The sequence below is a fragment of the Podarcis tiliguerta genome (assembly GCF_965153285.1).
Source record: "Podarcis tiliguerta genome assembly, chromosome: 1".
NCBI lineage: Eukaryota > Metazoa > Chordata > Lepidosauria > Squamata > Lacertidae > Podarcis > Podarcis tiliguerta.
Window position 1 is genome coordinate 132,768,491 of NC_139534.1, and position 20,902 is coordinate 132,789,392.

Genomic DNA, 20,902 nt, shown 5'->3' on the forward strand with positions numbered 1-20,902 from the left:
GGAGTCACATATTTAAGAACATAACTATTCTTCACTTATTTATTCCCCTCCCGTCACCCTAAGGTCCCAGGGTGATGGTCCAATGGACCGTCTAATCCAGCACCCTGTTCTCAGAGTGGCCAAACAGATGCTCATGGTGGGAAACACAGGAGCAGGACCTCAACACAAGAACCCCCCCCCCTCCTGTGGATTCCAACAATTGGGATTCAGAAGCATTATTGCCTCCAGCAGTGGAGAAGAGCATAGCCATCGTATCTAGTAGCCATTGGTAGCCCTCTCCTTCTTGATTTATGGCTTATATTAATGGGCCTAGAATCCTAGAATTGTAGAGTTGGAAGGGACCCCTAGGGTCATCTAGTCCAACCCGTTATAATGCAGGAATCTCAGCTAAAGAATCCAGGACAAATGGCCATCCAACCTCTGCTTCAAAATCTCCAAGGAAGGAGAGTCCACCTGCTCCCGAGGGAGAGCGTTCCGCTGTCTAACAGCTCTTGGTGTCAGAATGATGTGTTCCTGATGTGTAGTTAGCCGTGTCCATTAAGAACATAAATTGAGCCTGCTGGATCAGGCCAGTGGCCCGTCTAGCCCAGCAATCGGGTTCTCACGATGGCCAACCAGATGATGCCCATAAGCAAGTCTTGAGCGCAAGAGCATCTCTCTCTTCCTGCAGCCTCCAGCAACGGGCATTCAGAAGCATCGCTGCCTCCAACTGTGGAGACACAGCAGAGCCATTCTGGCTGGTAGCCATCGAGGGCCGTCTCCTCCGCCAATTTCTGTTTGCCTCTTTTAAAGCCTCCAAGTCGGTGGCCGCCGCTGCCCGCCAGAGGAGGGGGGATTTCCACGCTTTAGCTATGTGCTGCGTGAAGAAGAACCTCTTTCCATCCCTCTCGACTCTCCCCAGGAGACGGGTCAGCGCGCCCTAGCCAAAGATGTCCAAGCAGACGTGAGCTAGATCCCTGCACCCAACCGCTTGCCGACGAAGCGTGCGGTGCTGCCCGCAAGCCGGCGAGCTTCCCACAGGCCAGGAGGAGGGAAGGAAGGAGGAGGTGCGCGGAGGCTGGGCAAGCAGGAGGCAGGCAGGCGCGGCGCCTCCCATTCCGCGGCGCTCGCGAGGAGGAGAAGCGAGAGGCGGCGGCACGAGCGGTCCCAGCGGCTGTGGCGGCGGTAGCGGCGGCGGCGCGCGGTTGACGCGGCCGGCTCGGGGCTGCCTTGTCGGCTGGCGGCTCGGAGCACGTAGCGCCCAACGTGACCGCGGCGCGCAAGCCCCGCAGCTGCTGCCAGGCGCGCATCCTGCCTTTCCCAGCCCGGGCCCGCCGCTGCAGGAGGAGGAGGAGAGAGCCAGCAGCCCCGCCGCCCGCAGGCCCGGGAGTGCGCCGGGGGCGCTCCCGCCATGGCTGCGCCCTGTTCCTCCGCCGCCGCCGAGCCGCTGCCGCCGGCCCCGCCGCAGCAGAGTGCGCCGCGCAAGGACGCCGCGATCTAGCCGGGGCTCGGAGCCTCCGCCGCCGCGCGTCGCCTCCTGCCCGGGGGGCGCCTCTTCTCCGCCTCTTCCTCCTGCCGCTGCCTCCCTCTCCATCCTTGTCCTCGCCCTCCTCCATCCTCGGGAGCCGCGAGCGGGCCGTGGCAGAGCGAGCGAGCGAGCGAGCGGGGCGCGCCTCCTCCTGCTCCCGGTCCCCTCCGCCCGGATATGTGGCTGCCGCTGCTCCCGCCGCCGCCAAGATGGATTTAGCCTACGGGGCCGTGTGGCTGCTCGCCGTGCTGCTGGAGGGCATCTCCGGGCAAGGCGTCTACGGTGAGTGCCGGCCACCGGCTCGCTACTGCTCTCTCTCTCTCTCTCTCTCTCTCTCTCTCTCCCCACCGGAGGGGAAAAAACAGCCCACCTCCCGCGTCGTGGTGACCTTGCAAGCATGGAGAGCCTTCTCTTCGCACCCCCGACCTTCCGGAGCTCAAAAAGCAGCTCTTTCGCACCCCCCCACCCCCAAATCTCAACCGAACGAGGCTCGAACTCGGGTCTTGGCTCAGGCGACCGGATTGCTGCCCCCACCTCCCCGCCGGTCCAGGAAACGAGGGAGAGGGGAGGGGGACCTGCTCTGCGCCACCGAGGAACGGTGGAGGGGGTGGCATCCCAGGGAGAGGGACCGTTTGGAGGGAGCTGACTTTGGGGTGGGGAGGGAGGAACGGGAGATTTGGCGGAGGGTGGTGGGCAAAGGAAGGAAGGAGAGGAAGCCCCAGGCTCCCCCCTCCTCTTCCTCCAGCTGCAAATGCAGCCGGAGGCACATCTGGGCACCGGGCAATGACCGGGAGGACTCGGTCCGTCTCTGACTCGCTCCGTCCACCGCTCCATCCTCCCAGCTCCGGGCTTTCTGGAGCTCCGTGTTGCCGAGGTTGGCCGGGCTCTCCTGGGCGCGTAAATGGCCCCCTCTGTTCTCTCGCTGGCCCCCGCTCCCCTTCTCCACGCAGCTGTCTAAATACCAGCTGCAAAGACCTCGGGAAAGAGAAGGAGGCTCGTTTGCCTCATCCCTCTCCACCTCCCCCCGAAAGATGCGATGCCAGCCACGGTCTGCTTGCACATGGGAGGGGGAATCTTTCCACCTCTGGGCTCGTTTTGGGAGCCTCCAGGGGGTCTTGCATTGGGGGGCAGGAGGCCCTGGTGATGGGCGCCCGGAGAGGCTGGTGGGTGCAATCCGAGGCTGCAGAGACAGGCAGGCGTGTGCGGAGATGTCAGCAGAGCCCAGAGAGAGTCTTGGAGGCTGAAAAAGACTTCTCTCTCTCTCTCTCTCTCTCTCTCTCTCTCTCTCTCTCTTCTCTCTCTCTCTCCCCCCCCCCCCCCCGTTTCCTGAACTCCTCTCAGCCCTGCTTCCCGGTGAGCGGAGGTTAGGAGAGGTTTTGACAGGCTGCAAACTTTCCCGCATCTATTTCTGGGGTGGCCTTTCAGATGTCTCTCTTTTTTTGCGGGGGGAAGCTTCCCTGTAGAAGGTTTTTGGTGCGTGTGTGTGTGCGCCCGCGTGTGCGCGCGTGTTGGAAGGATGCTAAAAATAACCCTCTATTAAATCTCCCCAACCCCCGGTGTTGTGGAGGTGGAAATTAACTCGGGTTGGCAGCCAGGGGGAGATGGAGTTTAACCCTCTGGAAGCAGCCGAGAGCGGGCGGCATCTTCAGCGTGGCACATTTACGCACACACAGCGCTGCCCGGCTCCAATGGCCGCGGTGCCCGCTTTGGAGGAGGAGGAGGAGGAGACGGCGGTGGGCGCCGCTTGTGCCATGCAAATCTCCGGCTGACGTTGGCAGAGCGAGGGGGCGGCGGGGGAGGGAAGATTCATTCACTCCCCAGGCAGGCAGGCAGGCAGGCAGGCAGCTTGCTTCTCCTTCTCTGCGGCAATTGTGTGTGTATGTGTGTGTAAAAAAACCCCCTGCTCCTCCCCAGAATCAGCATTTCCTGCAGCACAGAAAAGAGACAAGGCTCGGTACCTCTGTATCGAACCCCTTTCTTCCCCCTGGAAGTAACTGCTCCCCCCCTTTTTTTTTGCTTTGGTAGGGGTGGGGGTAGTTTTGCATTTTCCTTCTGAATTTCTCTCATTCATTCCATTTCCCTGGCAACAGCCTTCTGATGTCGGGAATGCCGAACCCAGAGAGAGGCCAAACCTTCCCCGCGTCTCTTCTCTCCAGCTAGTGATGACACACACACACACACAGAGGGAAGAGATGGATTTCATGCCTCTTTGAAGAGCATCCTCTCTGGAAAGGGGGCTAGGCTGGGCAGGGCTGGCTCTGGACCAGGGAGCCAGGTCCCTTGGCTTCTCTTGGTGCCTGGAAGGCCATTTGGTAATGACGAGTGGTTTCTCTTGGGCCCTGGGAATTTTGCCTCTTGTGTGGCTTTCCCGTGATCAAACCAGGTTCTAGCTGTTTGAGGAGGCCTGTTCCTGGGAAGAAAAAACCCCCAAACGAATTCCTCTCCTCTGGTGTGCTCGATAGTATCCCCCATACACTTCCACCAATTTCCTTCCTAGCCGAACACCCGAAAAAAATATTGCACGCAGAGAATGTATGTTGCTGAAGTTCTGTGCTAGTTTCATAATATTTCCTTTTGGGGGCAAATGCATGAGATTTTTCACCCCTGAACAGAGCACTCTAACGGCACTTGGACTTGTGTTTGGTTATATTCAATTTATAATGATCCCCCAACCATCTGTTGATGTCCCTGCCCGATTTTGTGACTCCTGCAGATCTGAGTTTTGATGGCAAGTGGTGTTATTTGGCACCATGGTTGCATATATATATATATATATATATATATATGAAAAAAACAACCTTCTTTGTGTGAGTGTGCATTACAAAAGGTTCTCCTCGGAGGACAGGATGTTCATTCAATCTAGTGTGTGTGCGTGTTTCTTTTCTCACAAAGACAGCATGTTATATGTGGGCAGGAAGAAACAGGCCGTCAGTCTTGGTGGCTCTGAGGTGTGGGATTCCTGGAGTCGAGCACAGAGCGATGAGCGTGATTGGCATAACCCTTCCCCGCTGCCGTTTTGCTGTGCTGGTGATGAGAGCGCATGGATGTGGCAGGCGACACACAGCCTCTCCCTGGCAAATGGTGTGTGATTCTGCTCACACTCCCCATTCAAAACACGGTGGTTGGTTGAGGAATTTCGTCTGCAGGTTTTGGGTGCGAGTCTGCATCTAGAGACTGTTGGTAGGACTTGGTCGTCAATACCCCAACCTTTCCGTCAATTCCTGTTGAAAAGGATTCTTTTATATAAAAAATGCAGATAAAGAATTGTCTTGCCCTCCATGCTTTTGAGGTTCCTTTATCTCCTGTTTTCTTTTTTTGGCTATTGCACACAGCTGGAATCTGTTTGGTTTTTTTGTGTTTGGTGTGTGCAGACTGCCCTAAGGATTCTTTCTTGTGGGTTTACCTTTGCTTTGGTATTTGTGTTGGTCCTGCATCAACCGGTTGGATTTTTGAACATCTTCCATTGGCCACCTGGAATCACCTGCCCCAGTGGGGGCTGGGAAATGGAGCCTTTGCGAACCCCGCAGTGCTGTGGATACCCAGGTAGGCTGTTGGGTGGCTTAGCAGGGTGCTCAGATCCAGAACATTCCTGATTTTAAGGTGCGCCTTCTGTGGAAGATGGGGCCGTCCATGTACTATTGTCCAAAATGCCTAGTTCAGCAAAAGCAACTCTAGTTGAATTATTTCAATGCTTTGTGCTCACCACCTTCTCCTTGAGCAGCAGGAGCCTCTAGGGGGCAGTCTTTCACAGGGTCAGTTTCCTAATGATGAGACTGTCCTGGAGAGAGAACACTTTCTTTTGCTGTACCTGTTTGCTTAAGGAAAAATGCATGCCAAGCTGGAGAGGGAAGGCAAGAGCTGGCTTTTTAAGTAATGACAGTTGTTCCCCCAAACCTTAGAGTTTCCACAGTCAAAGCTCCTTCTTGAATTGTGTGGGGTGGGGTAGGGGGGTGGGGATGACAACATTCCCAGGCATCTCCTGTTTGGTATCTCTGGATTCCTAACCTGTAAACAGCTTCCTATTAAACCTCACCAAAATAAGCAGAACTTGTTCTACAGCTAGTAGCCACCAGCAATCAAGGGCCAGCAACGCTCATCTAAGCAAGCATCTTCTAGCCATTGGCAGCAGTTCTCAAACTATTTTCTCTGGGCTCATACTGATTTTTTAAATTGATATTGGTATGAATATTGTTGCTTTTATTGATACTGATAGATATTGATTATTGGGTGTACTTCTTATACATTGGAAAACCAAAAGGAACAATTCCCTAGCGGGGTTTGATTTATAGCACAGAACACAGCTACTTTATAATATGATCATGGGACATCCCTGGAAAGTATAAAATAATGCAGCTACATAAGAACAGGAATCATTTCCAAAATATAACTATAAATGAGCCTCTTGCGTATGGGCCTCAATGAGAGGGGTGAGCTTGCATAATCACTTGTTCTCATTTTGCAAAGATATCCAGTGCTTTTTTCTAAAAAATAAAAATAAAAATGCTTAGGGGTACTCTCATTTTCCAACTCATATTGAAATACTGCCCCTCAATGAGGCCAAACTTAGATTCACAAAATGTTTAGGGGTATGTGCATCCCTGTGTACCCCCAGAAAAAAGCACTGAAGGTATCTATCTCTGTTCTGCAAAAAACTAAAACAAAACTATACAATACGCTACTACACCGAAAGGTTTAGGTGCTTCTTTGATTGTCCTTGAATCTTCCTGCCACACTCGCCTTCCTCGCCTGCCACACTGGTGTGATGCTCCACACCCCTCGAGAACCACTGCTTTAAGGTGTCCCTTTTAGCTATTGGCTAAGGCTAAGCAAACACCTTGGGGAAAGGCCATCTCCTTACTCGGGAATTGTAATGTATGTATATTTATTTACAATGTCAAAAGCACATGTGTAAACTAGCTGACACACACAAAATCTCAGGTATACACCCTGTACACATTGGGGATTGCAGAGTTTCTGCTGTGGTGTTATTCTGAGAGCTCAGTAAGGCAGCAAGATTTGCTTTGGGGTGTCTTCTCTTTTAAATCAGAACCAGTGAAGGCGGTGAAGGTCCTGTGTGAGTGCCTGGAGGCGGTTGGAGGATGGATGGCAGCTAACGGATTGAGGTTGAATCCTGACAAGACAGAAGTACTATTTTGGGGGGACAGGGGGCGGGCGGGTGTGGGGGACTCCTTGGTCCTGAATGGGGTAACTGTGCCCCTGAAGGACCAGGTGAGCAGCCTGGGAATCATTTTGGACTCACAGCTGTCCATGGAGGCGCAGGTCAATTCTGTGTCCAGGGAAGCTGTCTACCAGCTCCACCTGGTATGCAGGCTAAGACCCTACCTGCCTGCGGACTGTCTTGCCAGGGTGGTGCATGCTCTAGTTATCTCTCGCTTGGACTACTGCAATGCGTTCTACGTGGGGCTACCTTTGAAGGTGACCCGGAAACTGCAACTAATCCAGAATGTGGCAGCCAGACTAGTGACTGGGAGTGGCCGCTGAGACCACATAACTCTGGTCCTGAGAGAGCTGCATTGGCTCCCAGTACGTTTCTGAGCACAATTCAAAGGGTTGGTGCTGACCTTGAAAGCCCTAAATGGCCTCGGTCCAGTATACCTGAAGGAGCATCTCCACCCCCATCGTTCTACCCAGACACTGAGGTCCAGTGCTGAGGGCCTTCTGGCGGTTCCCTCATTGCGAGAAGTGAGGTTACAGGGAACCAGACAGAGGGCCTTCTCGGTGGTGGCGACTGCCCTGTGGAATGCCCTCCCAGCAGATGTCAAGGCAATAAATAACTATTTTACTTTTAAAAGACAACTGAAGGCAGCCCTGTTTAGGGGAGTTTTTAAAATTTAATGCTGTACTGTTTTTAACACTTGATTGGGGGCCACCCAGAGTGGCTGGGGAAACTCAGTCAGATGGGTGGGGTATAAATAATAAAGGTACCCCTGCCCGTTCGGGCCAGTCTTGACAGACTCTAGGGTTGTGCGCCCATCTCACTCTATAGGCCAGGGGCCAGCGCTGTCCGGAGACACTTCCGGGTCACGTGGCCAGCGTGACATCGCTGCTCTGGCGAGCCAGAGCCGCACACGGAAACGCCGTTTACCTTCCCGCTAGTAAGCGGTCCCTATTTATCTACTTGCACCCGAGGGTGCTTTCGAACTGCTAGGTTGGCAGGCGCTGGGACTGAACAACGGGAGCGCACCCCGCTGCGGGGATTCGAACCGCCGACCTTTCGATCGGCAAGCCCTAGGCGCTGAGGCTTTTACCCACAGCGCCACCCGCGTCCCTGTATAAATAATAAATTATTATTATTATTCCCATTGCTATGACTAGGCTGGTGTCATCTGCCACTAACCAACAGCAGCGTGGAGAAGAGGAGGTTAAGGGGTGATATGATAGCCATGTTCAAATATATAAAAGGATGTCACATAGAGGAGGGAGAAAGGTTGTTTTCTGCTGCTCCAGAGAAGTGGACACGGAGCAATGGATCCAAACTACAAGAAAGAAGATTCCACCTAAACATTAGGAAGAACTTCCTGACAGTAAGAGCTGTTCGACAGTGGAATTTGCTGCCAAGGAGTGTGGTGGAGTCTCCTTCTTTGGAGGTCTTTAAGCAGAGGCTTGACAACCATATGTCAGGAGTGCTCTGATGGTGTTTCCTGCTTGGCAGGGGGTTGGACTCGATGGCCCTTGTGGTCTCTTCCAACTCTATGATTCTATTCTATTCTATTCTATTCTATTCTATTCTATTCTATTCTATTCTAGTCTATTCTATTCTATTCTATTCTATTCTAGTGTAGTCTAGTCTATGATGTACGTTGGAAAGTTTGCCTGTGCACAGAGAGTATATTCAGCAGGTCCTGTTTGCAGGTATCCCACAACCATCTCATTGGTCACTGTGAGAACAGGATGCTGGGTTGCAGGAGCCAATGGCTTGATATATCAGGGTCTCCTTATGTTCTTATGGGCACACTCTTATGGCCTTTGGAAACAAGGGTCAACAGCTCAAACAGGGGGCATTCAGCAGCTTTGAGAGTGCCCTTCCCTTGTTTCCTCTGGAAAAGCAGCTTTTCCAGCATGTTGCTCTCCAGTTGCTTTGAAGCATCAGCTTGAGCCTGATGGAAGTTGCAGTCGAAATCCTTTGGAGAGGAACTACTTGGGGACGGCTGATCTCCAAGTTTTCATTGCTTATCTGCATTGCCAGAGAGCCTTTAAATCTCAGCAAAACGTGTCTGATGGATTTATTATTATTATTAAAAAAATAACAGTTACCGGTAATAATCTAAAATCTTGACACAAGTATGAATATGATGATTAATATTTTGCCAGGGCTAAGAAGGCTCAATCAAGGATTTTGCTCTGCAAATAGGTAGGAGAAAGGTAATTAATTTCCGTCTCGGAGATGCTTCAGTTCAGTGGGTTCAGAAGCTAGCGGCAATTTTTAAAATATATAATCAATCTCCTGCAGCCCTGGACAGAGTTCACAGAGACCCAGTGCAATTGTCCAGTTTTACAAGGATTCACCTGGACCTTCAAAACATTATGTTCCCCCTCTTGTGGAACTCAAAATATCATGCAGAGAGTTCCCAGGGTGGTCTCCCGTTCCACCATTACCCAGACCAAGTCCTGCTTATCTTTGATGACTGAGTAAGAGGTAACACTATAGAAGTTTGTAAAAATTATTCATGGCATGGAGAGAGTAGAGAGAGGAAAGTTTTCCTCCCACTGTCACAACACTAGAAGTTGTGGACATCAAGTGAAGTTGAATATTGGAAGATCCTGGACGCATAAATGGAAATACGTCTCTATTCAGAGCAGAGTTAGACTATGAAACTCCCCTCCACCAACCTAGATGGCCAAATTCATGGAGGAAAAATCCATTGATGGTTACTAGCCATGATGGCTATACTCTGCCTCTATGGTCAGAGGCAGCAATGCTTCTGAACACCTGTTGCTGGAAACCACAGGAAAGGAGAATGTTCTTGTGCTTGAGTCCTGCTTGCTGGTTTCCCACAATCATCTGGTTGGTCCCTGTGAGACCAGAATGCTGGACTAGATGGCCTGATCCAGCAGGATCCTCTTATGTTCCACTCATGTGCAGGCTGTTCCAGGAATTTTTTCTTTTTTTAAAATTTAGCTACAGAAGAAAGGATGGCAGAACTCTCCCTGAACCAGCCTTCTGCGACCTGATATCCTCCAGAGGTTTGGGACTGCATCTCACAACCATCCCAAGCTACATGGTTGCATCATGCTGGGGCTGGTGGGAATTGCACTCTGCAGCATCTGCAGGGCAAGATGGTTGGGAAAGAGACGCGTAGCCTTGGGTTCTTCAGGACCTTGGAGAGTCCTTGTGGTGTGGCCTCTCCCAACAGGCGCTGAAGGCTTATTTGACATTCTGCAGAACTGGTACGGGCAGACAGACTTGGTTGGGGAGATGGTTGAGACTCCTCATCCAAGGGAGGTGCCACTTCCAGGGTCAGAGCTGGACTCCTCCCTGGAGAGTTTCCCCTCTAGACACACTGTAGGACCCACCACATTTCTATGACTGTAAGTTGTTTCAAACTATTATTGACATTGTGTATAATAACAATAATAATAATAATAATAATAATAATAATAATAATAATAATAATAATAATTTATTTATACCCCACCCATCTGGCTGGGCTTCCCTAGCCACTCTGGGCGGCTTCCAACAAAATATTAAAATACTGTAATACATCAAACATTAAAAGCCTCCCTAAACAGGGCTGCCTTCAGATATCTTCTAAAAATCTGATAGTTGTTGTTCTCATCGACATCTGGTGGGAGGTCATTCCACAGGGTGGGTGCCACTACCGAGAACGCCCTCTGCCTGGTTCCCTGTATCTTGGCTTTTCTCAGCGAGGGAAATGCCAGAAGGCCCTCGGTGCTGGACCTCAGCTTGTGGGCTGAACGATGGGGGTGGAGATATACTTGATTTTAATTGTTGTAACCTGCCATAGGACCTTAGATATACTTGATTTTAATTGTTGTAACCTGCCATAGGACCTTAGGGTGCAAAGCCTAAGAGCTGAACCTGACAGTTGTCCCTATTGAAATTCATTTTGTTGGCTTGTGGCCTGTTCTCCAATCTGATAAGGTCCAATCTGACCTTGGTCCAGTATATCTGAAGGAGCATTTTTACCCCCATTGTTCTGCCCAGACGCTGAGGTCCAGCACCAAGGGGCTTCTGGCGGTTCCCTCACTGCAAGAAGCCAAGTTACAGGGAACCAGGCAGAGGGCCTTCTCGGTGGTGGCACCCCCCTGTGGAACGCCCTCCCAACAGATGTCAAAGAGGAGAACAACTACCAGACTTTTAGAAGACATCTGAAGGCAGCCCTGTTTAGGGAGGCTTTTAATGTTTAACATTTTAATACTTTGTTGGAAGCCGTCCAGAGTGGCTGGGGAAACCCAGCCAGATGGGTGGAGTATAAATAATAAATTATTATTATTACTTTGAATTCTGATTCTGTCTTCTGCAGCATTAGCTACTCCTCCCAGTTTGGTGTCATCTGCAAATTGGATGAACGCTCCCTCAGTTCCTTCATACAAGTCATTCATAAAGTCGTTGAACAACAACAGGCCCAGGACAGAACCTTGCAGCACCCCACTTGGCACTTTTTTCCAGGGTGACAGGAACCATTAATGAGTCATCTTTGGTTTCAGCCTGCCAGTCAGCTACTAATCCACCTAACAGTTACCTCGTTCAACCCATATTTTACCACCTTCAATGCAAGAATATCATTAGGGACTTTGTCAAAAGCCTTACTGAAATCAAGATACGCTATGTCCACAACATTCCCCTGATCCACCAAGTTCCATCAAACTTAATTCCATCGAAAAAAGAAATGAGGTTTGTTTGACATGACTTATTTTTGAGAAACCCGTGTTAGGTCTTAGTAATCACAGATCACAGATGATATATGGTGTTGGAAGATCCAAGATAATTTTTCCTACCTGTCTCTCAAGAGTCTGCTTTCATAAACTGATTGACAATAGATTCAGGATGGAATCTTACTTCATTACTTAATGCATGAGTCAATGTCTTGCTGCCTGTTAGTCATGACGGCTACATTAGTTTGCTATACACCTAGACTGTCATTTATCCATCATGGTCACAGGGCGGTGTGCAATGTGCTGTTGAGACAGCAATGAACAATGGAGCCTCCAGCCTCAGGGGTAGCCTAACATGGAATACTAGTTGTGGGAGACGGGGGTTGTCTTGTGACTCTGTTTGTGCCTGCGTTGGCTGGCTGCTACGTGAAACAGGGTTGCGACCCCGATTGACCCACTCTGGTCTGATCTAGAGGGCATGCCTGACGCTTAGGACATATGAAGCAGGGTTAGCCCCTTGCAAGCGCTGTAGGAGTAGCAGAGGTCTGCATCCAATGAGCTTCTCCTACTGCCTTGCAGTGTTGCTATGAATGGTGGGGCAGCTGTGCTGTTTACAACCAACTGCTCAGCACGCTCTATTTCATCTCAGCATCTCTTTGCTCGTTGAAGTCAATTGGGAAGACAACGTTGTCTTGGAGTTGTGCAAGGTTGCTAGGGTACTTCTTGCGGGTTTTCCACAGACATCTGGTTGTCCACTGTGAGAACAGGTTGCTGGACCAAATGGGTCACTGGCTTGATCCAGCAGCCTCATATTATTGTCTTATGCTCTTATGAAATATGTTAAACCACAGCCAGTTTGTAGTAGAGTCTGTCGGCCGCCGTCAGTAGCCAAATCAATGATGGTTCCTTGCCCACTTTGTTGTTGTTGTTTAGTCGTTCAGTCGTGTCCGACTCTTCGTGACCCCATGGACCAGAGCACGCCAGGCACTCCTGTCTTCCACTGCCACCTGCAGTTTGGTCAGGTTCATGTTTGTAGCTTCGAGAACACTGTCTAACCATCTCATCCTCTGTTGTCCCCTTCTCCTTGTGCCCTCCATCTTTCCCAACATCAGGGTCTTTTCCAGTGAGTCTTCTCTTCTCATGAGGTGGCCAAAGTATTGGAGCCTCAGCTTCACGATCTGTCCTTCCAGTGAGCACTCAGGGCTGATTTCCTTGCCCACTTTATGGTGATCTTAGATTTCTCACTCTCCTTGTTCCCCCTTCTGTGGGCTCAGAGTCAGTTTCAACACAATCCCAATCTCATTTCCTTGATCTGCTGGAAGCGGGCACATCTCTGTGTGATACCATGTATTTCTGGTGATTGTGGGAAGCTGAAAGCATTTTTCAAAGCTCCTGGAAAGGTCGAACAAAAGGTCCTGTTAGCCTCTTTGTTTAGCATACTGACTTTATTTTCTTGGGGGGAGAGAACCCAACCTTAGAATTACCTCTTTGTCAATCCCGACAGGAGTGGTTTTTAACTCTCCATATGCAAATTAAATGGAGAACAAACACGAGTCTAATGTTGCTTAATAATAAGAGAAGCTCAGCTTTTCCCTTTCCATGCTTTTATTCAAGAGGGGTGTCATGGGGCAATCATTTAAGTAAAACGAAAGGGAAGAGCACAGCATGGCTGCAAGGAGCCATTGTTACAGCAAGGAGGATAAAAAATGTGAGATCATTAACATAAGAAATATCAAGGAGATTGAGCTTTCAAAAGGACAATTCTCCCTTTTTTCTCGGAGGAGGAGGAAGAATAGTAAAAGTTTGCTCTTCAAGTCAAGTTCCGGAAAGCTGGCAAGAGTTTCCTGAGATTCTCAGAAGATCCAGGAGTCAAATTCTAGCTCTGCTGGAGTCTACTGAATTACAGAAGTCTAGTGTCCAGATCAAGGGAAGCCATAGTATTGTTCAGTATTGTCTTGATCTGACTCCACCTGGAGTCCTATGTCCAGTTCTGGACACCAAAACTTAAGGAGGATACGGACAAGCTAGAAGGTGTGCAGAGGAGGGTGACCAATATGATCAAGGGTCCTGAAACCAAGCCTTATGAGGAACAGTCGAAGGATCTGAGTATATTTAGGCTGGGTAGGTGCGGCTGAGAAGCAGAGACTGGGCCCAAAGGTCACCCAGTGAGCTTTATAGATGAGTGAGGAATTTGAGTCCTGGCATCTCAGGTCTTCGTTCAACACTCTCTAACCACTGCACAACGCTGCCTCTTCCCATAATATTGTTATTGGGGAAATTCTTGTTTGGCTTTGGCTGCCCAACTCCCCAAGAGTCCCCTAAGTCCATGATTGGTCAGAGAAGAAAGGATGGAGGCAGGGTCCAGTGGAAGCAAGGCTGATCTTTATTTTTCTGTTGCCACAGTGTCCCCCACTCCTCCTTGTAAACAGGTGAGAGACCCAGAACAAAGAGAGACACCTCTTTTTGAAGGTTACCATTTTTGGCATGGAGAAGACAGACATCCCCTTTGCAAAGCAGAAATACTTCAAGCATAAGGTGGGGTCACAGTGGCTCAGGCAGGTCAAGGTGTGATATTCCTGAGGATTAACAGAGTTTACACAAAGCATCAACACTGGGAAGAGGAAGAGGAGGATCATTGATATGACAGTCAGAAAGCCCAACCAGACCTGGTGATCCCTCAGTGCTGAGCATCTGGGCCATGGGTCGGCAAACTAAGGTCCACGGGCCGGATCAGGCCCAAATGCCTTCTAAATCTGGCCTGTGGATGGTCTGGGAATTGCCACATTGAATCTGGTGCCACGGAAGCGAGTCCCCACACTGCGCCACGCCGGTTTAGCGCAGTGCGTGAGCGGGCGGTTCGATTCGGCTCGTGGGCTGGTCAAACGACCTCTGTGGGCTGCTTCCGGCCCATGGGCCTTAGATTGCTGACCCCTGGTCTATGTGCTCTCAGGCAAGGGGAATTATGAAGGACTCCTACAATGCAAAGAGGCCCACATGACCAACACGTTTCAAAAGCAAGAATTATGCTAATAATAATAATAATAATAATAATAAATTTTATTTATATCCCGCCCTCCCCAGCCGAAGCCGGGGTCAGGGCGGCTAACAACACTAAAATAGTGCAACATTATAAAAACATTATAAAAATTAATTAAAATCAAAATTGATGGCAACCATAAACTAAAGTTTTGTAAAGATTGCCAGCGGAGGGGGTCAGGCTGCGCCCTGACCAAAGGCCTGGTGGAACAGCTCTGTCTTGCAGGCCCTGTGGAAAGATGTCAAGTCTTGCAGGGCCCTTGTCTCTTGTGACAGAGCATTCCACCAGGTTGGAGCCGCAGCTGAAAAAGCCTTGGCTCTAGTTGAGGCCAGCCTAACCTCTCTGTGGCCTGGGACCTTCAGGATGTTTTTATTTGAAGACCGTAGGTTCCTCTGTGGGACATATCAGGAGAGGCGGTCCCGTAGGTACGAGGGTCCTAGGCCCTATATATTCTATATATTATAGAATATATATTATTCTATATATTTGAGACTTAATATATATTATTCTATATATTTGAGACTTCAGAATTTTCATAACTATATATACTTCTCCCAGATGACAAGTTCAGGAAAACATCCCCTGGTTCTTTTCAATGGATTGTTTCCTTCCAAACCGCATCATAAAATCTGGGAGTTGAGCAATCTGGCTGGGCGCTGCCTCCCAAACTGTTGTCGTTCTCTTTATTAACATACTGCTGTGTTTGATATCATAGTAATGGCACGTTTGTTGTTTATTAATGTGGTTGTGATTATTCTGGTCCACTTTTAGCTCAGCATTTGTTGCTGGAAAAGCAGAATACAAATATTAAATCAAATCACGGAAGTTCAGGAGCAGCATAATAAATTGGTCCCAGGCAGAAAAAAATTCCTCCGCCGCTCTTGTCCCATGTGCCACAGAGGCTGAGCTCTGTATTTATAGCTCGTGTAATTCCAGAAAACTAGAGTGCTGATGGTACACTAAAGCCTACATAAAATAGCCAATAAAATCAGGGAAGCAAACGGATCCTCACCGCATTGCTTATACTTCTCCCTCCTCACCACAATGTCTGAAAAAGGTTTTGTCTTCGGGGTAAACAAATTAACAATCAATCGATCAATACGGAAAAGGGGATCTTGCCTTACTCCACCCATGGCTTTGCAGAGAAGGCACTCTCTGGTTTCTTTTTAAAATAAAAATGTTGCTAAAGGTAAAGGTAAAGGGGCCCCTGACCATTAGGTCCAGTCGTGGCCAACTCTGGGGTTGCGAAACTCATCTCGCTTTATTAGCCGAGGGAGCCGGCGTACAGCTTCCGGGTCATGTGGCCAGCAGGACTAAGCCGCTTCTCGCGAACCAGAGCAGCGCACGGAAATGCCATTTACCTGCCTGCCAGAGTGGTACCTATTTATCTACTTGCACTTTGATGTGCTTTCAAACTGCTAGGTTGGCAGGAGCAGGGACCGAGCAACGGGAGCTCACCCCGTCGTGGGGATTTGAACCGCCGACCTTCTGATCGGCAAGTCCTAGGCTCTGTGGTTTAACCCACAGCGCCACCCACATCCCTTAAAAATGTTGCTAGGGGACATTAACTTTTTTTTAGGCCTTTGGACACATTTGGATTTTTGTGTGAGTGCCAGGCATGTCACCCATCTTGGTCAGCCATGAGAGAAGGAAAGCAAGAATGAAAACACACACACACACACACACACACACACACACACTTCTCTCTTTTTAAAATGGTTGCATTCAATTCCACCTTTTCTCCAAAGGGCTCAAGGCTGATGCACACACTTCTCTGCTGCTTTATATTTTATCCCCACAACAATTCTGTGAGGTCAGTTATGTTGAGAGACAGTGACTTTTCTTAAGGAGAGGCAGTAGTGGGCTTCATAGCTGAGTAGGGTTTGCACCCTGGTCTCCCAGGTAACAGCTTCATCCCTACCAGGTCCTTTCTGAGGTTTTCTGTGAAAGTTTCTTAGAAGTCAAAAGCTGAGCCTGCTGCTTGGGGTATCCAAGAGCCTGTATAGAGTCCTTAAATGGGTTCTCTATTGGTAGGAGAAAATAACAGAGGCCAACCAGAGAATATTGAGAAGCAAAGCAGCTAGTAAGCCTGATCTTTATTAAACTGTTGCAACAGGGTCCTCACTCACCACACACAGGAGGGAGGAGGAACCCAGAACATTTGTGTGCAAGCTCTTATATAGACTTTTGAAGTTGCCCACCCGGTAGCCCAAGACCACCCCCCAAAACACCATACATACATCACAGAAAGAGGTGGTCCCCAGCAGAAATTTGAGCGTGTTGCTTCTCTCCTGTCTGCCGGGATACCTGATCATGCCTTATCTGATTGCCTTATCTGGGTAGCCATTCCTTGGAGATGGTAAATACTTAGTTCCTGAATCTCTTACGCATATTGAGAGTGTGCTCAGCTTAACCCAGACTTGCCAGACTGTCTTTGCAGGGAGGTGTAAGCCCCTACAGTCCAAAGACAATTGGAAAGCTTTTCCCATTTCCTTCCTCCTTGCAGAGAAATATTTGAGGTAATAATAATAATAATAATTTATTATTTATACCCCGCCCATCTGGCTGGGTTTCCCCAGCCACTCTGGGCGGCTTCCAAAAGAATATTAAAATACTGTGATACATCAAACATTAAAAGCTCCCCTAAACAGGGCACCCCTAAACAGGTCCATTTGGAAGAGTCAAAATGGCTTCAGGATTGTTCTCCCACTATTTCAGACATGTGGCTTATATACTTACATATGTGTTTGCCTTGTAAATTTATGAACATACGCTTTATATATATGAGACCTTAGAATTCCAAATGCACTGGAAATCCTAGTGTATTGGCCAACCACTGGCAAGCGGAAAGAAACTTTGCATGACCCAAGCTCCTATGTTCCAACAGAGCCGACTGCAAGAGCTGAACTGCTCTGCAAATCAGTTCAAATAAAGCTCAGTGCACTTGGTCAGAAGTAGAAAGACTTTGGCACCCAGGCTTGCCATTTCTGAGGGAGGTGGTAGAGAGACGAGTCACGGTGTAAACTCCTGGAGATAAGTTGAGGAACCTCTGGTCATCCATAAATTATTGGACTTGGTCTTATGCTGAGCCGGACTCTAGATGTTTCTGGCTTAATGCTTTCTGCACCAGACTGAAGGGCACATTTTGAGAAAATACCGTGGGAGCCAACCGCAAAATGGCCGCTGTGTTGTGTGTGGCACAAAATGGCCGCCACACCGCTCTCCTGTTCTTCACAGAAGGGAGGGCGGGTGTCCAATCCTGGCATCCAATGAAATTCAGGCATGCACCTAATCCAGTGCAAAGAGAAAGAACAAACAGCAGCTTGAATGTTGAATAAGATTTTTAGTGGGGTATTTAATGGGCATCAGTACTGGTGGGCACACTGCATACCCTGAAAGTGTCGTGGGAAAACCGGGACATCCTGTGTGTATTTTTTGCGAGAGAATGGTGGCCCTTCTAGGACAGCGCTCTCTTGGGCGATTTTGAAGTGCGGTGCAAATTCACACGAGGGCACAGTTCCCAAAATGGGCACCATTCTCTTGCGGGGGGAAATGGGAAGATGGCAACTGGCAAGATTGTGCCCCAGATTTTGCCACCGAGGCATTGGAGAGCATGGCACTTTTAAAGTCACCATGTTGGGGACCTTTGGTCCACCCAGACTAATAGTGGCTCTCCGAGGACTCTGGTGGAAGCCTTTGCCATCCAACTTGGAGATCCTGGGAATAAAAAACTGGGACCTTTGGCATGCAAACTACGAGCTCTTATACACAGAGGCATTCCTTGTGCCCTTGGCAAAAAGCTGTATTGGCATCCCCAGCAATGAGCTACATCAGCCCTTGCCCACCCCCTGGGGAAAAAATCAGTTTACCGCACACTTTTATGCTGTGGTGCAAGAAGGACGGGGACTTTCTGCCCCTTTTGATCTTGCGACGACAAATGCCACACAATCCATAGAGTGATAGGTGATTTTTGTGCCCCTGGTGGGGACTGGTTTCCTCTCTGCTAGCAGGAAGGCCCCAGCCCTTCTGTCTCCCTTTAGCACCAAACAGCATGACCAGTCATCGGGGATGATGGGCGTTGTAGTTCCCCTCTATTGCCACAGCTAGTGGGAGAAATTCTGTGCCAATGGAAATGTATCTGTTCAATTTGCTTTTTAAAAAAATAATAATGGTTGGAGCTTCTTCATCTAGGAAGGGTCTGTTTCTTGAGCAGGCTGTAGTCAAAGTCGGCTTTTGCTGGCCAAGTCTCTCCTTTCATTTCTCACGTTTTACCGCCAAGCGGGGCGGGAGGGGGGATGAATGGGGGCTGGCTCGGTGGTTCTTGATGGATGGATGTCATCGGAGCTGGCTCAGGTTTGCCTAACGCTTCGTGTTTGGTCTGATGCTTTAAGGAGAGTGAAAGGGAGGGTGGGATTTGCTGTGGGTGGGAAGGAGAACATCGGAAAAGGAGGTCTGGCGAAACCTCTCCCTCCCAAAACACAGCTTTTGAAATGCACCTTCCTCATTAGAAAGCCCAATAAAAACAGGGGGCGTAGTTCATTATTCCTTGTTATTTCCCCCCAAGCTGGTGATGATTGTCCTCGTGAGCCTGTCTTTTTTTTTGGGGGGGGGGGGGCTGCTGCTGGTGGTGGTCCGTGGCTGTTTGGGAGCGCTGTTTTGAATGCGGTTATTGTATCATATGGGTTTAACCCTGTACAATTCTGGATATTGTGCGATAGGAACCAAAGCGGTTTCAGCAGAGAACAGGGACCTCATTATGCTGGGGCTGCAGTGCCATGCATTTCTAAATAGCATGCTGCGCTCTCTCCCAGCGCAGCCAAGGGACTCCGGCAAAAATTTAGAGAAACAACCAATCTTTCATCGGGTTTTAACTCTTACGTCGGCCTGCTTTGGGTGGGTGTGGGGGCAGAGAGATTTGTACGGCTGATCCAAAGATCTTCTGCAGAGATGCACAGCTGACTACAGAAGGCTGATTGATCTGGTTTCTAGTGGATCATAGAATCACAGGATTGTAGAATTGGAAGGGACCCTCAGGGGTCATCCATTCCAACCCTCTACATTGCAGGATCACCACTGAAGAATCCCGGACAGATTGCCCTGATTAAAAACCTCCAGTGATGATGATGACTTTCTGAGGATGTCCTTTCCAACTCTTGCCATTGGAAAGTTCTTCCTAATGTTGAGTCGGAATCTCCTTTCTTGTAGCTTGGATCCATTGGTTCAGGTCCTCTTCTCTGCAGCAGCAGCAGAAAACAAGCTTGTTCCCTCTTCCATGTGACAGCCCTTCAGATATTTGGAAGATGGCTCTCATGCCATCTCTGTGTCCTTTCCTGCAGGCTAAACATACCCAGCTCCCCTAATTTGCTATCAAACTTGATAGCTGTCAGATGGTGGTGGGGGTTGCTCGCAAGTAACCAGGCAGGACTCTGACCTGTCTTTTACAGGTTTTTATTGTGAAAACTATTTACAGTGCAGATCTACCAAGTTCATGTCTGTCTCAGTCACTTGCAGAACCGGGAGTGGCCCCTTCCAGCTTCTCCCCCAACATAAGAACTTCGACACCCCAAGCCTCCTCCTCCCCTCCTTGCGTTTCACCCCTCTGCGCAAGGTGGGCGACGGAAGTGGCGTGCGTCCCTCCTGGCCAGCCCGGCTAGGTGAGGTGCTGGGGCTCTCAGCAGCATCCTCAAGCCCTTTCCTCGCTTGGCTGGCCCCTTCCCTCTCTTCTCCACTGGAGGTGTGGCTTTCCCCGCCCATAGCTGTCAAGCGTCCCTTATTTGGCGGGACAGCCCCATGTCCCGCTGCTGTCCCTTATTGATGATGTCCCTTAAATAAGCTACTGAAGGTAATGGGGCCCTTTCTATGTCCAGCAGTCCTTTATCAACAACAAATTGTCATTGTTTTTTTGTGTGTGTTGAATATATGCTATATGGTAATTTATGGACCTAATAGGTATCTAAAGCCATTTGCAAGCAACAAAATATGTATTTAATCAAAGTAATTGTTGATCCTGTATTTTGGCTGCTGGTCCCTTATTTTCAAATCTGTAAGTTGACAGCAATGTTCCCACCGCTGGAAGAGGAGCTGCTCCTCAGGAGTTTCGGGGGCTCTCTGTATCCCAATGCCCCCCCCCGCCTCCCTCCCCTGTTCCGATGGCAGTTCCCTGACAATAGCTTTCTTAAAAAAGCAAGACTTTCCATTGATTGATTGATTCTACCCCACCTTTTCCTCCCAGAAGCTCAAGATGGGGTACGGGGCCTAATCCTATACAAATCTAATCATAGGAGCCAAGTCTTAGGGGCCAAGCGGTCTTTGTCCCCTCCAATAAAACATTTGAAGGGGTCAGTCTGCCCCCCCAAAGGTGATGGGCATTGCCATTCAAATGGTGTGCGTGCACTAAGCCATGTGATTGATTATGCAGGGGGGGGCTTACCTGCCCCCATTTTCTATTCAAGTTGGCACCCCTGAATCTAATAAGATACAGTGCTTTTTTCTGGGGGTGC

At 49.4% G+C, this 20,902-nt stretch overlaps 1 protein-coding gene across 2 annotated transcripts in view; it reads left to right on the forward strand.

Moving 5' to 3' along the window:
• Nucleotides 1-1,503: 1,503 nt before the first annotated feature.
• The window catches only part of MDGA2 (MAM domain containing glycosylphosphatidylinositol anchor 2), a 379,533-nt gene continuing 360,134 nt past the window's right edge, over nt 1,504-20,902 (forward strand). For both annotated transcript variants that reach the window (XM_083434972.1, XM_083434973.1), the window contains exon 1: nt 1,504-1,789. In XM_083434972.1, coding sequence (XP_083291098.1) covers nt 1,717-1,789 — 73 coding nt within the window. In that variant the 5' untranslated portion in view covers nt 1,504-1,716. The remainder of the gene's footprint in view (nt 1,790-20,902) is intronic.